The 18,217-nt window shown below is 48.3% G+C and overlaps 1 protein-coding gene across 3 annotated transcripts in view; it reads right to left on the bottom strand.

Annotated features, from left to right (window-relative positions):
- RPH3AL (rabphilin 3A like (without C2 domains)) overlaps positions 1-18,217 on the bottom strand; it is a 40,320-nt gene that overhangs the window by 4,467 nt on the left and 17,636 nt on the right. For 2 of the 3 annotated variants that reach the window (XM_051635605.1, XM_051635607.1), the window contains 3 exons: positions 11,066-11,240; positions 4,819-4,932; positions 4,197-4,367 (listed from right to left, as the gene is read on the bottom strand). In XM_051635605.1, the coding sequence (XP_051491565.1) occupies positions 4,197-4,367; positions 4,819-4,932; positions 11,066-11,240 (460 nt within the window). The remainder of the gene's footprint in view (positions 1-4,196; positions 4,368-4,818; positions 4,933-11,065; positions 11,241-18,217) is intronic. The other variant, XM_051635606.1, reaches the window with a different exon arrangement.

Here is an 18,217-nt window from a genome sequence, read left to right as displayed (position 1 = left end):
CCTCATGAAGTTGCCCACCTATTCTGCTCTGCTTCAACACCAGCCCTGGAAGATTATGTAGCTCACATGGATAAGGGAACAAATGTTCTGACAACATTTAAGCAAGTTATTCACCAAGCACAGGCAAACAAAAAGTCACCTCCCCAAAGACTGCCATGAAGAAAGTCATTAAAGAAATTACTATCCCATTTGGAGCCTAATTACTGTTAGGACAATTTTTTTCCCTACATGGAATGGAGTAGTTAGACTCACTGAAGCAAAATGTTGCCTCCTCATCATCCCCGAGGGAGCAAAATAGACATCTCAGAAACAGAAGGGAAGGGAAAAAAGAAGTTAATGCTCTAACTTCAAAGATGCCCTGAGAATTTCCTGCCATGAAAATAATGCAGAATGGCTCTGCCTGTCTCATGCATTAACAGCTTGCATATTTATGAGCAAAAGTTGATGCCTACTCCAGCCAGAGAGGCACTGAGCCACGGAGAGAGTGACACCACCTCATTTCTAAATCCAGTCAATTCCTGAAAGAGAGGGCATAAATCTCCCCAAATTAAGAGAGCTGGGAGCAGCATTTCCTGCCCATCTTTCAGCTCCAGGCCCTTTTCTCAGCTCTGCTCAGCCTCTCCCAGCACGACAGCTACAGAGCAAGCAGCCAAAGGGAGGTATTCAGAAGCTGCAGCTTCAGCATCCTAGGAGAAGGTCCAGGCTGGACCTGATGACTTCTGGAGGTCCTCCCAGCCAGTCTCACCCTGTGACTGCAAGCCAGAACATTTCTTACACCCCACCAGGAGCTGCCATCATTGCCTCAGCTCCCAGACTCAGCAAAACCACTGTTTAATGTGGCTCTGTTTAGCTGCCAGCTGCTGTACCACTCTTTAAGTATTAATGATTTAGACAACACGTTGGCAAACAAGCAGGGATGGGGAGACTGTGATTTGAACTCAGATGTACGCGACTCATTTTATCTTGTGGCTGTTTCTCAAACCTCCACTTTTAAGTACAAATTAGACCTTCTCCAGCCCCACAGCCTGTGCCAAGCTCACTCACCATGCCCTACCAGCAGGGTGTTCAGGAGACCCTCAGAAGACACTGAGGACACCATTAACTGGGACCTATCAAAGCAGAACTTGCTGCTGGCCTGAGGAAAAATGCCTTTAATTTACCTCCTGCAGCAGCCAGGTTCAAGTCCAAAGACTTTATCTCCATTAAAAGCTCTCCATGGGCTAAGGAGAACCACTGCAAGGTACCAAGGATTTCTTTAATTCTATTTAATATTAAATTTCTTTAATAAAGATGTGATAATTAACAATAGTGAGGATTATGCTCTTTTTTAACTGAGGCACCTCTAAACATGTACAGCCAGAACAAGGTGAGTCACTTCCCAAGCAGAGGGCAAGTCAGAGGAAAAGAAAGACTGTGCTGCTTTCCTGTGTGCAGATTTCATCCTCTTTAGGATAAAACATTCTCCAGGAAAACCAGAACAATCTTCCTCTTAACAGCCAACAGGTCAGAGCAGGCACCTCCAGGAACTGGAGCTTCAGAAAACACAGCAGCACCAAACCCTCAGAAAAACAATGTTTTTGAGAGTTTGAAGGCAGGTGGTAAAAAAATAATAAAATTGGCAGCCTCTCAACTCACCACTCTCTTCTGCAACTTTGTCTCATGGGCTGAGGTTGCCTAAATCCCAATGCAGCTCTGACAATGAGTCATTTTATGACAAACCCCAGGCTTCATTATCTGCCTCACCAAACCCCAGCTGGAGGTGGAGCAACACACTGGAAACCTACAAACTCTTCCTAATAGCTCCTTGCTTTCCCTTGACCACACAACCATGCTGTTGTCTTGGCCTTCAGGCTTAAAGAGCTAAGGACTGTGAGAGCAGCTACATTTGCAGTATCACTCCTAATTCCCTGTTCTGGCTGTGGACTGGGATTTAGGTGTTCTGCAAAGTCACACTTGAGAGCAGAATTAGAGCAGAGGTGAGAAGAAGAAGTGAAAAGAAAGTCACCAGCAGAAAAACACCTGAGGTGCTAATATGAGGAAAACTTGCTCCCAACAAAGTGCTATGAAGTTGCAGAGCCTTTCAGAAAAGCTATAGCAAAATCTCCCTTTCATGTCCCCATTCTGCAGCTGAGGATCATACATTTAAATAAGATCTTTGCCTCTTGCTCCACTTTTGGGTGGAGCAGAGCACAGGGACTGTCCCACAAGCAGGGAGATGCAGCCAAGAATTTTGCCAGTCTTGACACACTGGATCCATCACCTCCACCACTCTCTAATGGGATGAACAGCTGGAGCAGCCTATGCTTTTGGAGAAACAGTGGCATCCTGAGGGACCTGTTGTGACACATGAAGCTCTGATTTAAAGAAAGAGGAGGAGAGACACTCCCAGCACTGCCATGCCCCAGACGTCCAGCATGCCAGAGCACATGAACCCTTCTGGACAGCAGGACACTCCGTAAGGGACTACAGTGCTGGTTTTTCTCTTCTGCTCTTGTCAGGCTGCTGGCAAGGCATGGGGACACTCAGCATTGCAGACTCTGATCTGCTCAAACCACCTGCTAACAAAGCTCCACAGAACACGAGGACACACGAGTCATATTGCAGAATGTAGAGGGGCCACAGAACCCTCCAGCCAAGGCGCTCGCTGCTGCAAACACCACATTTGAGCAAAGCAATCCTTCTGTGGGAAAACTGGGAAATAAGTGACCCCAGATGTAATGAAGATCTTTACAGATATTCTCTAGTCAGCCAACCTGGCTTAACCTTTAACTTAGCAAAATCCTTTCTGCGTCCCAGGGACTATTTTAACTGGGCTCATGAGATTACTACAGTTCTCATTTTTTAAAATATATGTCCATGCTTCCTGTCATTTTAACTCTGCCCTGCCTAGCAAGGAGAGATCTCACTAGAGAGCACTGACCCCTTATGTCAAACTTTGCATACATGTTTTTTTAGCAGGTAAAGACATTTTCTGCCAGTGACAAACTGTTTGCACTGTCATGGCCAGGTAGCAGTTAGTTCAAACAGCTGGCAGGATAGTTCCAAAGTGCTAAGGGCTGTATAAACATACTGTCCAGGTGTGTACCCATCCAGACTTCAGCATGACCAGCAGCAAAAGCACCCAAGGGGTCATAGCCACTATCCAGAACAACTTGTTGCTCCACTCGGGCAGGCAGCAGAGCCAGCACACAACAGGAATCAGCTGTCAATAATGCCACAGCCTACAGGAGCTTAAAATAAACCACCCAGCCCGGGGCAGCCCTATAATCCAGAGAGAAGACAGACACAGCAGAAGTATCACTCACCTGATTTGCTTGCAAAAAACTAAAATTCAAAGAAAACTGCAAACCTCTGAAACTTGGGGAGAGAGGGAAGAGCAGAGAAACAATTTTATGCTGGCTATTTCTAGCGGGAAGCGTGGGGAGAGGGACTATGACTCTGTGTTGCACTAAAGGATAAACCTATTCTCTCTAATCCAATTTACGCCTCAGCATGCATGGCACAAAACAAGCTGAGGAACAAAAGGAGTGGTAGTTCACAGGGCAGCAGGAAGGCTCTGGAGGGAGCAGTGCTAAACAGGAACTTAAGGGGTTATTTAATAGTTTAGAGGAACCACGGGGAGAACACATTTGCATCTCTTTCAGCTGCTCCAGATCAGATGTGATACCAGCCTCTGCCCTCGGAGTCACTTGATTGTTTCAAGGTTGTTGAGGGGTAAAGAGTGTCTTGTTTTTGCACTGCAGATCCTGGGAAGAGTCATGCCTGGCTTTAAGAGCCGTCTAACTTTAGGAAAATTCTTACTCGGTCTCATAAAGCTGCTGGATTTCTCCTTTGCTTCAGTAAAAGCTCAATCTGTTGCTCTGCAGTGCAGATGGGAGCTCTGGGCCTTTGCAGGGGCACAGACCCAGGCTCTGGCTGCCCTGGGAGGTGGGTGTAGGCAGCTCCCACCCTGCTCTGAGAGATGGGTGTAGGCAGCTCCCACCGCAGACTATTACTCACGTTGCAGAATAGATTCTACACGCTGGGAAGAGGGAAGGAGCAAGCTGTAATGCTGCAACAGCATCTGCCACGAGAAAAGCAGCAGGGAAAGGTGATCCTGGGTTGCAGCTTTGCCAGGTGTGCCTCTCAGAAAGCTGTGCTTCAAGGGAAGTCAGCCCCAAAAGTGTGGATGTGCCCAGAGAGGAGGTTCAGCTTACCCGGGACTCTGCTGTCACGCCTCTCAGCTGGCTGGTGGCTCTGGCAACTCTTGGTGGTGCTGAGGGCAGCTCCCTGCTCGCTGCCCAGGCTGCTGTGGCTCCCCGAGAGGACAGGGCAGTGGCTGCTCTCCAGCGTTGGGCCAACAGCCTGGCTGGGTTCCCTGATGGGTGCTGCTGGGACACAGAGAAAGATGCTGCCATGGGTGGGAGAACCTGGGTGCAGGTGCTGGGCCAGCACCTGCAAGAGCAGCATACTCACTGCTCCCAGCCAGGCACCTTCAGGAGCAGGGTCAACACACTCTGCTCCTAAAATGACACCTGATGCCAGAGTTATAAAGTCAGGAGTGAGAAGCTGGCTGGAGACGTGCTGCCAGGCAGCCAAGAGATGCTCCAAAAGGCAGAGGCAGGCCCTGAAAGGCTGCAGGCAATGAAGCAACCCTCCACCAGTCTGACCATTGCTACTATTACAGTAAGAAAGGACCACCTGGCACAGCTAAAGCCAGTGGGCTGCACCAGCGCAGGGCAGGCAGGTGGCTGAGACAAAAGCCACAGTACCAAGAGCCAAACATTCAAGCACTTTACACTTCCCACCCTCCAGCCACCAGGAACAGCAACTCCTCACCCAGTCCTGCTCGGTGCTTTCTGCCTTGTGAGCCTTTTGACCCCTCAGGGATGGGCCTGTCCTCCAGGCTGGAGGAACTGAACTCCGAGTCGCTCTCACTGTCGCTAGAGACCACTACAGAAAATATCAGAGGGAGGAGAGAAAGAGTTATTCACAATGTTCATAACACTTACCAAAGAGGATGCCAGATGGATCCCAAATAAAACATGAACAAATGCTGACTCGCTGATCATGTTCTCTCTCTCCAAAAGGAGCCCTACCTGCAGTTCCCCCACAGCTGTTCGCTCTCCCTCTCAAACATCATGTCCTTTCAGTTTTTACAGATGATTTATAACTCCACCACACACACTCCAGTGGTGCCAGCACCTGGAGCAGATGCACACACCACCAGTGCTTCTCTCCCAAATCTGGCAGGGACCACGGGGACCACACTGATGATGAGCAATACAGGGAGAGGGGCTGGTTTCTTCCAAGCTACATTTTACATGCAGCAGGGCCTCTGTGGAGGCTCCAAGATCTGTGAGGAAAACACCAGATAAATACTGAGCACATCAAATAAAAACCCTGCAGCTATTACAGGAAGAACCAGCCTTATTAGCTGATTGTCCATTCTGCAGACACTCATCCCTATCAGCACACTGCCCAGAACTATATTACTCCTATGCCCAAAGGCTTAAAAAGGCAAGGGTTGCTCTTCCTCAAGGAGACTGTTCCTTCATTTCAAGGCTTTTTTTTTTCCCCTTCTTTTTCCCCTCCCTGAATTCTGACCCTAATCCTGCTGCTTTCCACCCTCCATAGTTTCCACAAGAGCTGAAGGAGCCTCATTTTGCCAGACATAACTTCCCAAATTGGCAGGTTGTTTCCGTTTTTCCATGCAATTATGCAAGTACCTCTCCTGCTTATACCAGTGTAAAAGATATCTCGGCTGCCAGCTGCGCTGGGTAAAATGAGAAAGGTGTTTTTCCATCTCCTAGGTTTTTGTAATGGCTTGATCTCAGAACAGAAATTATGGGGCTGAGGAGGAAGGTTAACAGGAAAACAGCTGTCTTCTGTTTGAGGGATTGCACCTACAGCATTATTCCATCTGACCAAGGCAGACAGCAGCTCTCAAGCCATTTCCAACAGTGGGTCACAATTCCTTGTGGAAAGTACAACATAGGCTCATGTGGGACATAGAGCAGGCACCACTGCAACCTACTGTAAAGAAAAGAAGCCCCAACTATTTATTCGTATTCATCAGTATATAATTATAAGCTCACATTGATATGAGAAATGAGTTCCCTGTTCTGCTGCTGAACAAACCCCTTTGCCCCCTGTGTCCAGCCTCACGGTGTTGCTAGGGCAGGAGGGACAAGGTGACACCCAGGGGGTAGCAGACAGAGCTGTCAGTTCATCTCTGTACAGCAGCACTGAAATTCACTACACCTGGTTTGCAGAGCTGCAGACCCCTTCAAACTGCCCAGGGCAGGAGGACAGGCAGGCCTCCCCCCTCCCAGGCAAGCACAAGCTGTCCAACAGTTTTGCCAAGGATCTCTGCAGACGCTCCTGTATTCAGGCAGAAATCTGTACTACACAAGGTATTTTATTATAAAAAAAAAAATAATACCTAAACTAGTGCTTTTCTGGAGTTAACATCTCTGAGGATATTAAAGTTGGCTGCCAGTGTTATTACAAAACATTATTGAAGCTGCCTTGGCAGGAAATGCAAACATACCAGACTTTTTGCTACAAAATCCAAATCTCAGCTCTCAGAATCATTCTAACCACACAGTTGCCCAATTCCCTCAGCAAACGCACGCCTGTTCCGCTGGGCATCAGACTTTTTTGGCCTCCTGGATTCATAAAATCCATCACTTTACAACACCTCCTTCCTCCAGGAATCCTCTAAAAATGCTGGAAATCAGGATTTATTTGGAGAAGGCCCCAGTGAATTGGTGTAGGTGACTTTAGCTGCTTTCCCTTCTGCGATTCAGCAGTTCAGAAATCACCCAGCATGAGAGGGGGAAAATGTTAACGACACAAAGGCATTCGCACCACAGGAGCAGCGTTGTCTGCTCTCATTTCCTCTGCTGCCAATAAGAGTGTATTTTACCCACTGCACCAATGTTTCCCTTTAAGGTAATTTTTCTCCCAAAGCTCCCAGACCTTCTGCTGGCACTTTCCACAGCCCAGAAGTCATAAATCTGGTGTTCCAGCAGTTGCTGATATATCAATAAGAGTCGCTGGACAGCTGTACTTTCAGAGAACCTAACAGATTTATCCCTCTCCATCTGACTGAAAAAAGCCCATTAAAAAATATCTGCTGAGATAAAACTTGCAAGAAAAGCAATATTCCCACAGGGAAAGGGTAACTCATCAAGGGCCAGAACTCACATGACTGCTGCTAGAGCCTGTGATCCCTCTGATACATGGTTCAACATCTGGGGTACAGGAGCCTCGTGGCACAGAGAGCCACGGGGAAGGGTGGAGGGCTGCTGGGCTGCACCCAACCCCAGCACCAGGAGATGTGGGGAGGCAGTGCTGAAGTTTAAGGAAAAGCAGCATGTGGCTGGGGTTGAGCTCTATCCCGAAATGCCTGCACTTGGCACAGGCACTTGGGGTGAGTTAGAGCCAGCCACGCTCTCCAGCACTGCCCATGGTAGGGCAGAGCTCAGCCCCTGCACACACACAGATAGGCACTTCTGGCAGCTGCCAAAAATACAGAAAAAGCACATGGGCACCCACAGCAGCAGCTCCAAACAGCTGCACACACCCAGTGCAGCCAAGACATGCTGGATGAGTGAGGTGAGCAACACCCTTGAGCCCGCAACTCCCTTGCAGCACCCATCACCAGTCTCTGCAAACATCATCTCCAGGGGGGAGGCCAACAGCTCCCAGTCACTGCAGGTGGGAGGGTTAGAGATGAAGAGGCTTTTTTACAAGCAAAGTGTCTCACTAAGAGCAGCTCCTATGATAGATCAAGCCCAGCACTGCCCACAGTAGCAGGAACATCTCCAAGTAGGATGAGGGGGACCCTCATCCAGACCCAAATTCTGTCCCCTTTAGATGGCATGAGCAGCTTTGGCATTGCCCAAACTTGTAGAGAAGCTGGATGACCCCTTCATGACCTGCAAATCACTTGCTGTGCCCCAGAACACTCCTCTCTGCTCCATCACTCTGGGGACTTGGCCTGCAGCACACAGACACCAGAGGAACCCCCTGCATCCCCCTGCTGCCTCCGCAGTGGCACGTCCCATCACTTGGCAACAGGACTGGAGAACATTGCAACAGGAGAAACCACCAGTGACCAGGCAGAGCAGTAGGCAGCCCTCATGCCAAACAGTGCAACAGCTCAGAGATCACTCTTCTTTTTTCCACGCAGATGCTTCACATTTTTTTCTGCAGAACTCAAAAGTTCGGAGGAAGGAAAGCCAGGCTGCTTATTGCTCCCCACCCCCTGATGGCCCCGTCCTGCCTGACCCGGGTGCAGAAACCCACCCACATTCCACCACATGGAGCAGAGCTGCTCTCCAGCACAAGAAATACTACTGCTATTCTCCCCATGACAATACATTTGTGCCTTAACTAATAGCAGGGTTCCCATGGCAACTGCTTGTTTATTACAGAAAAACTAAAGGCGACTGCAAATCCCAGTGTCAGTAAGCACAAGAGAAATAATGGGTGTGTAAAAATAAAACTTCCTGGTGGCTTTGGCTGTGCTTCCAAGAGGCACATTCCTGTGGTCCCTTGCTCTTCCCACCCTGCCACAGCAGGAAGTGGAAGCGGTTGGTACCAGGATCTGGCACTTTCCCTTTCTCTGTGGGGGGAAAAGGAACACTTGTTTGCCCCATCCCTGCTGAAAGGCAGCTCGTAGCCTGGAGGATGTCAAAGGGACAACAGTGGCTCCTCTGTCCCGGGGGCTGTGCTCGGACATTGCTGTGCCTGTGTTGGTCCCACCTGACTTTAATCCCCTTAGCAGCCAAGAGAATTCTCCTTCAGTGCCTCGGGAGAGGCAGTGGGGTTAGACACGGCTGGCCAAGGTAGGGGAAACCCCACGGAGAACAGCCTGTCAGAGTCAGGCTCATTAAATGCCAGAGTTCATTCCCAAGAACATCCTGCCAAACAAGCAACAGGGCTGTAGCCAGCGCTGACAGGACATGTTGGGATGAGGTGTACGAGCTGTGAGCTGACAAATGCTGTCAGCCAGACAGAGGTAAGGCTGCCTGCCCTGTCAGCCTGGCCCTGTAAAGCTCAGTCCAGGCCCAGTGGCAGATTCAAACTGGCAATAGCACAGCTCTGTCATCTCCATAGGGAAAGGGGCCACCCTGCCCATTGCAGAGCTTTCAGATGACAAACAGCAGAAGCCCCAGCACTGGCAGGTGAAAAAGAGTTAAATGGAAGGGTGAGATGTGCAAGCTCCCAGCTTCAGAGATGAATTACGGCCCACAGTGCCCACTGAAAGCTGTCCAGGACAGTCAGACTAACAGAGAAGGCCAACAAGGAGAGAAAGCACCAGAAAACAAAAGCATAAATTGTTATAATCCAACCCATAAAACAGCAACCAGCAAAAATCAAAGCAGAGGGAGAAAGGCAGCTCACCACCCACAACAAAGATTACCAAAGGCCAGTTTGCTGTCCTCTACCTGCTCCTTTGCTGCTCCTGCCTGTATTTAAGGGGAGACCTTTTCCCAAAACAAAACTCAGCTAACAAGCAGAACTAAAAAGCAGGTCAGGTCTGAGCTCAACATATGATTCTCAAAATGTTTGCTGTATCACGTCAACAGAAAATACCTCATCAATCAGTTCATTTGCCAAGACAACTTCCAAGCGTGTCCCGGAGGGAAGCACAACCATCTACTGTTGATCTAATTTGTCATTAATTACAAAAGTTACAGCAGGGTTGGGAGTGCTTTCCTAGCTTGGGTATGAAGAGAAGGTTTGTAAATTTGACTCTCCTGAGTCCTCTTTATTAAAACATTATTTCCCCCTGCACTACTGGTAAGATTTCTTTTTATGTGGAAGAGTGCATGCTGCTGGCACACTGACAAGGTCTTCCCCAGTTGAAGGGATCTGACAGCAAAGGACAGACAGGGAGAAAGGCCAGGCAGTTGTGCTAATCCACACCAGAAAGAAATGAAGAAAAATCAAAGCAGACTGGCAGCAGCTTTAATTCTGCAGCATCCATCCACTCCTGTGCTGATGACCCTGAGTGCTCAGCTCCTCAATGCCAAGCTGTTGTTTCCCCTCAGCTGGCTCTAGGCTCAGCACTGGAGTGGGCGTAGGAGCAACAACACGGTGGGCAGATGGAAGAGAGCAGGGAAAAAAGCCCTACAAGGCAGCACTGTGAATGGGATCTGACACGGCAGCAATCCAAGATGCCACATGTGATACAACAGTCTACTTCAATCAAGGTCTACCTCAAAGAACAGGGATGTGAGTGCTGAAGCTAATGAAACAGGCTTCTCAGTGTTCTGGCCCCAGCCCTGCACAGAGCTAAGTTAATCAACAGCTTCACTGAGACACTTTTAAAGAACAACTCAGCCCTGAGTTCTTCATGCTGCAAACCTCAGCCCCCTCCCCAAGGCCTGGGGAACTTTACCCTTTGCCAGTTCCACCTGCTGAGGGGGATCAGGCACAAAGGACAAAGCCAGCATCAGCTCACTCCTGCTCAGTGACTGTAGAAGAGTCTCTCTGCCCACTTGCTCCAGGCTCTGGGAAATACCCTGGGGAGATCTGGGGGTGGTGATTTCTAACCCAGCTCAAAGAAACTTGAGGTATCTGCCCAGGCATGCTCTGTGGAGCAGCAGAAGCAAGGAGCAAGCACCTCAGGAGGAAGGGAATGAGACTAGCTTTTAGCTGGCCTTGGCTGCACAATGATGTCCATCAGTGGCAATGTCCTATGCAGTTCAGCAGAAGGAGCTCTTTGGGCTGTGACTGCAGACAGGTGTCTGCTTCATGGTGTCCCTCCCTTTGGCAGCCCCAGCAAAACAGTGGGGGCTACAAGGAATGAAGGAAAGCAAGAGTGGACTGAAGGACCGGGAGGACTGGGGCTAGTCTGGGCCACCAACGTGCACTTAAATAACAATGAAACCTGAAAAGCCAACCATAGCAAACAAAACCCACCCCTGCCCACATGGGAAATGCACCTCATCCCATTGGCTATCCTCTGCCTCTAACAAAGAACCTCCACTATTAGCCAAATCCTGCTAGCAAGACGTCCTTCTCCCCTCTCCCTGGCCTTTTCCTGAACAAGGAGCAGACAACCAACCTTTTCCCCTGGCCCAGGTGAAGGAGTGGCTGGTCCCCACGCTCCCTGCCTCGGGCATGCCTGGCTCGCTTTGCCAAGGCTGGGGGGGCAGCTCACTGCACTTGCTGCTGCTCTTCAAAGGTGTGATGTACTTGGGCAGCCCTTTGTAGAACCACGCACCAGACCTCTTCCAAACCTGTTGGGAGATGGAGACACCTTAAGCCTGGGTTCTCACAGCAGGAGTGCACAATCAGTATCAAACGAGCTCCCCACTAAGCTCCGTCCAGTCACCCCTTCTGAGCTACCTTGACCCCATCCAAATACAGCCTGCAGGTGTTATCTTCCAGCTCACAGAGCCACCCTTTCCCCTGAGCTGTGCAACCACCACAGCAGCCCAAGCCTCTCCCCACATTAAACCAGCCTCACCTCCACCCTCCTTTCACCACTAAAAAGCACAAGTCTAAATGAGCAACAGGTACAGACTGAAGGAGGAGCAGAGGTGTGATTGTGCAAACCACGGAGCTTCCTGCGTTCTCCAGGTCAAGATCAGATGTTTTTCTGGTGCTGTTTTTGAGTCAAACACATTCCCAGGCCTGCTACAAGGATACTGGGATGAACTTCCCTGGCCTGCACTAAGCAGCAAGCAGTTCAGATTCCAAATCTGTTGCTTCCCCCATTAGGAATCCACAAAACTAAAATCTTCCTGGAGAGAAGATGGCACATGGCACATGCCATGGGAGGAAACATCCCCAAACACATGTTTTGCTTAGAGTAAAACAAGTCTTGCACCAGCTGGAGGAGCAGCAAGTCCTGACAAGTCTTTCCTACCACACCAAGTCCCTCAGCCTGGGTCATTTCTTAGAGTCAACGCCCAGCAGCAGCTGGGGGGTGCAGGCAGCAATGCCAGAACAGCAGAAATGCTGTCTCCTGTGTACTGGGTGGTACAAACTTGATGTTCATCTCACAGAGAAATTCAGGCTCAGCCAGATCATTCATTTAACCAGTGTGCTTGAAAACCCCAGAATGAGAAGAACTACACTCAAATAACTGGAACTTGCAGCAGGAAAGAGTCTGCGAGGGCTGAACTGTAGTATCTCCTGTAAGAACATCCTCTATTCTCCAGTTTAGTTTTAACACAGCTTATGATGAAGGAGCTCTATTAAGTATATTTAATATAAACCTTGCTGTGAGCCAGAGGAAGGGAAAAGGATGGCAGCTCAGACAAGAAATGGCCTCTAAAAACCTAATTTGTTTGTGCCTTCTAGCAGTCTAATAATGAGCTAATGAGATAGCCAGGGCAAAAATAAGTTAATATAGTAAAAATATAATTTTCTATTTCATGCAGGGGGGTATAAACCCTGCATTTCTGTTCAGAGTGAAGGAGATAATCAGTGTTTCTACTCCAAAGCATTTTGCATGTAGGATCACCATGATGCCAATGGGTGCAAATGCAGATATCCCTAATTACAGCAATACATTTGCAATTCGCATTTAGGGCTTAATCAAAGCAAAGAGCAGTGACAACACCTGGCACTCATGATAAGTTCTTCTCATGCAGGCACAAAAAGCAGGACACCACCATTACACCAATAGGAGGAGATTGCTCAGCAGGTTGCCCAGTTCTTAGTCCAGAGCCACCAACACAGAGAGTTAAAATTTCTGTGTTTGGGGCCTTAAAATCCAAGTGAAAGCGATCTGGATTCAGAGGTCAACCTGGGAACATGCTTTTTAAAAGAAGAGCACCCAGCAGAAGAGAGCAGAGCACTGCTGTGACACAGCACTCATGCTGTGGGTCACAGTTACAGTTAAGAGTGAAAGGGAGAAGCTCGTGTGCACCATAGCAGGATCTAGAAAATAGGAGGTAAGAACACCCTGCAATGACACCAACATTTTCCTGCTGGGCAACATCCCAGTGGGATGGTGAGGCTGCCATCCAAGTGAAAAGCTGGGAAGCCAATTCCTCACAGGAGAGAAGACTGCAAGTTCTTCTGCAGAAGAAGGGTGCCTTGGCAGGCAGAACACTTCACCAGCTCCTTCACCAGCATGAAAACAGCCAAAATGGTGACCCAGCCAGTCAAGGCACAAGCTGACACAGCTCCTTCTGTCCTCTCTGCTAGCACATAGGGACCGTGCAGCATTTGGTACAGCTTGTACAACAGGACTTGTCAGTGCAGCACAGAGATCCTGGAAGAACGTGCTCTGCTCTCCCCACAAAACCAAGAACTGGGAAATGCAGCATGTGTTTTAAATCTGAGACAGACAGCCCTACATGGAGCTCACCCCACTGCAACTCAGGTGAACATAGATGATGTGGGACCTGCAGGCTGGGCAAGCCCTGGTCTCCTTTGTCCCAAGAAGGCAGGAGGCTGCGGGTGAAGCTGCACCCACAGGACACAAGAAGGCTGCAGAACCCCCCTGCAGCCAAGGGATTTGTACCTGGGCCACATGTAGCTTCCCCACACACACTCCTAGGGAAGAAGCAACCCTTTCTTACAGTTGTCCTCTGAACAGACCTTGTAACATCTGTAATTTAATCTGAAGCACTGAAGAGACCTATTATCTTCAGGCGAACTACAATTTAGGCACACCATAAAACTAATGAGACACAGCAAGGATTGCTGCAAGAAAAGCCTGGTCGCCCCCAGGTTTCTCACTACCTCAAAGCAAGCCCACTTATAGAAAGAGTTAATGGTATAATGGCATAATACACCCAGCTCTGATATAGTGATACTAGTATAAAATTGATTCTATGCATACATACTCACTTTAAATTGGTGCTTCTAATAAAGTTCGCTCTCATTACAGCAGCCTCAACCTGTTTTGAGATTAGATCTGAAGTATCTGCAGCAAGATGCTTTCCCCTATTTTAATTTAGTACCTCTACTCCCTCCAGGTTAGCAGCCTGGCCCATCCAAAATGACCAGGGTTCATGCTCTGCTCTGCATATGGGCACACAGGTTAGTTTTCACATCCATACATCAAAATAAATCAATGTTGCTGACTGCTATAGATGGCAGTTCCATTGATCGCCAGAGTGGCCTGACAGCAAAGTTCTTGCTTGGTTTTTAATTAATAAATCTATAACAGTGCTTTGAGAATTAAACTCCTGTTTATTAGCAGGAGTTTGCTCTTTCTAAGGAGGAGGGAATTTTGCTCCCACCCATCCTGTTGGCTTGCAGGGTGAAATCCTGACTCATGGCAGCCTGAGGTTGAGTGGAGCTGCAATTTCATTGGCAAGGGGGACAGCCAGCCACTGCCAGCCTTTTGCAACAATCCAATTTTTGCTCAGCCTGCCTGGCAGAGGGGAGTAAAGATCTGTATCTGCATTACCCCAGATCAGGATTGGGTGGCCACAGTTCAGCTGCCCCTGACCCAGCCAAACACATTCAAAATCCACACTGATTATTGCCTTCCTTCGGGCTCCTGCCCTTCTGCCTCCCCTGACACCTAAACTACCCTAAAGCAAAGTGTGTGTGTAAAACAGGAGAGATTAACTACTTTAGCTACAGACTCCTTTTTTTATTACTTCAAACCAATGTAATGGCCATGGCAAGTCCAGAGAGCTCAATAACTTTTATAACCCTGATAATATTCCTATTAAAGTTGCATCAAGCCATCATTATAGCTGCAGGATGAGACAGCCAGAAGCAGATGCATATTTTTATCTAGCACATTCAAGTGCAGCTTGTAAATGGGACCTAACAGAGAATCACTGGGCCCTGGTGAAATGTATGTTACTGCTCAAACTTCTCTCTTCTCTTTCTCTGAACATACAGTGATAGAACAAGCTCCTAAATGAGAAAACATTAGGCCTTGCTGATGAAGAGATGGGATCACAGCTGAATCACAGAATCGTTCTGGTTGGAAAAGACCTTTAAGATCATTGAGTCCAGCCATCAACCCAACTCTACCAAGTCTAGTGTTAAGCCACATTCCTCAGCACCACATCTACATGTCTTTTAAACACCTTCAAGGGTGCTGATTCAACCACCACCCTGGGCAGCCTAGGAATGAACTGTAACAAACACTTGCAGTCCCCCAAGAGTTCTCTTCACCAAGCCAAAAGTCCCCTAAACAGAGATCTTAGAAAGGGCCTTAGCTGCAAAGTCTCATTTTGCTCTCCTACCTACTGCTTGCCACGCAGTAGCTGCTCTCGTTCTGCAGCCCCCTTCCTTCACAGCAGCCCAGGCTGGGCTGGGTGAGGGGAAAACAGCTCCCTTTAGCCTTCCATGCTGACACCAACATTATTGCCTCAATCCCCCAGCAGCCATAAGGCGGGGGAGCAGGTTCTTGTGGGCCACAGTGCTTAATGAAGACAAAGGCACCTGCAAACACAACCACCCTGGGAGGACTTGGTTGCCATTGCCTTCACGCAGCACATGCCCACACAGTCACTTTGTCCCAGCTCTCCACTGTGGCTCTGGCACGCTGCAAACCTCTGGCAGGGGGAAGGAGCAAGCGCTCCTCAGCTTCGTTATTTGCATTCATCTGCTTTTCCATAACACAGAGATTTCCAATTACATTATTTACAGCAATCTGTTGTCAACTCCCACATTCAGCACTTGAGGATAAGGAAAATTAAAAGGCAGTTAAAATTGCTATTCGGAGCTTTGTTTCCAGAATAGCAAAATCCATCACACCTCCGACCCCAACGCTTCTCAAGCTGCACTGGCTGCCAGTATTCAACAATTTATCCTTCCCCTCTCAATCAGGCCCCTTTTTTTTCCTGTGCGTCTATTCTAGAGGACACTATTTTGAGTCTAACCACTTGCTACCACCCCCCAAAATAATATGGCAGGCTATTGATGAGTTCTTTGAATTGCAAACAGGTGCACATCACTTTGATTCAATCCAGAGTCACTCAAAATAAACACTCCCCTCCATCAGTGTGGTATTTTGCTCAGCAATCGTCATGCCAGGCAGGAATAACCCTGGGTTACATTGGTTTGTAATGTTCAAAATGGTGTGTGTATATGAAAAGGGAAGACCTGGGGGCAAAAGGGGAGGAGACAACTCCTTTCCTTCAGCACAGTAATCTTCTTCTTCTGCATGGTTTATTGTGATAAACCAAGAAATGCAGCCAGCCATGAAAATGCTGTTTAGTGAAGGAGAAGAAATTAAAGGAAAAGTGCAGCAGAGGGGGCAAATTAAAACTTTAACAGGTCCCTGGTAGCTGACACTCTCTTTCATATTCAATGGGGTTTAAAAAAAGCCACCCCCCCACACCCTGCTTAAACTGTTTTCATTATCGCTGCAATTTTGGATGTGTCAATTCAAATGTAAATGTGCATGAACACTTCCAAGAGGATTTTAATTACAATGATATTGTTGCTAATTATGGATATAGAAAAAAAATATATATAAAGTTGCAATTCAGGAAGGTGCTTTGCAGAACCTGGTGGTAACTGTCAAAACAAGGTTGTGCAGAGAGTTAAAAGGCTGGGCAGGGATTTGACAAAACACAGCAGGTCCCATTCCCCCTTCAGGCCAGGAGGTGATAGGCAGACTTCAGCCACATACAACTGATTCAACATGGGCATTGCTGCCCAAGCTCTTATCAAGCTCATATGCTGTGCCAGAGGCCTGGCAGCAGGGAATCATTCCAGCTGTACACATGCCCACAGCAGCTCCCCCCCAGGCAAGCTTTGCTCCTCCGACAGCAGCTGCAACAAGCCTGTTTTGCTGAAGGACCTGCTCCCTTCCTGCTCCTCTGCACTCTCATTCCTATGGGTGCTCCACTGCTTCACTGCCAAGTTAGCAAACAGGCTTGCTGCAAACCTGTGGCCAACATGTCAGTCAGGGGACTAGCTGCAGTCAGGGACCAGCATCCTGATCATGCCACAGGACTTCAGAAACAACACTGCCCCAAGGAGGATAAGTCCTGCAGGCTCCAGAAGGGCAATACAAGATGCAAAGCCAAGAAAGGCAATGCAGCACATGGAGAAGGGAAGAAGGAAGGGAGACTCATGCACTCAAAAATGAACGTGAGCTTGACTTGAATTTGCTTCTACCCTTGCTTGCAGGAGCAATAAAACATGATCCACATCTGCTTTAATTCCACTGCCCTCAGAAGACAAAGGAAAATGTCCACAGAATCCTGGAAGAACACAGGGAGGTTTTCAATAGATGCCTCTGCAAACTGCTGGGACAAGTGGTTATCTCCAACAGGCCAATTCTGGCCTGAGGCAGAGGAGATCTATCTTATTTCAGGAAGAAGAAATGCACCTATGATGCAGGAATGTTGCTGGTCCTTGAGGACATTCTCTTTTCCAGTAAGAGCATCCACGCTCTGTCAGGTCCCAGACATTTTAGGACACAGCACTTTCCTCCCAGCACTTCTGTGGCCCTATGGAGACCCTCACCCTGCATGTACACATCACTCTCAGTAGCTCGACTGCTGCCAAACACACTGTTTTGCTTCTGGATGATTTGGACACAAGCAGCAGGCAGAACCAATTAATCACCTCCACCGTCCAGAAACAAGCAAGTGTCAGAGCAACTTGCTCCTCATTGCTATGCAGCACAGCCTTCCCAGTGGAGGTTTTCAAGGAAACAGCAGCAAAGAATGCTTCTGAAGGGCTGAGGCTGGGATTCCCAAAGGGATCTATGGGCATCAAGCATTCGACTCCAGCTGAAAAACTGATGTAAACAATAGCTTGTTCCTTTTGTCTTCGTTTGGACCTAGGCATACTGATGATTTAATCCTAACTGAAGCCAGCAGATTCTGTCCACACAGCAAAAGGGGGAGATGACTACCACATGTCACTAAACTGGTGCTAGTTTAAATCAAGCCTACAGGAATAAACAATAACAAGGAGGATGGAGGGATGAAAGCTCCAGCATGTGTGATCAATGCTGCACACTTTAGCTGTTAGCCAAACATGTGAATGTCCAACCCCACCACCTTGAGATCCTCATGGGCCACAAGACTCACACGCTCACTCAGTGCATGGTAGAGGCTAAAGAGGACAATTACAGTCCTAGGCTCTTGTCCCAGCCAGATGACACTTATTAACTCCAGCCAACATCATTTAGTCCATCCAGGTTTCCAAACGACCTCCCTTTCTCACTTCAGTGCCCAACAGTGTCTCACTAACAGAGCTGAGAGCTCCATAAATATCATGCCCAAATAGCTTGAGCAGTGATTCAGAAAATTAGACGGTGATCAAAGAG

The sequence above is a fragment of the Apus apus genome, chromosome 18, assembly GCF_020740795.1.
Source record: "Apus apus isolate bApuApu2 chromosome 18, bApuApu2.pri.cur, whole genome shotgun sequence".
In the NCBI taxonomy this organism is placed as follows: Eukaryota; Metazoa; Chordata; class Aves; order Apodiformes; family Apodidae; genus Apus; species Apus apus.
The sequence above is the reverse complement of the archived record's forward strand: the minus strand, read 5'-3'. Positions and strand labels throughout refer to the sequence as shown.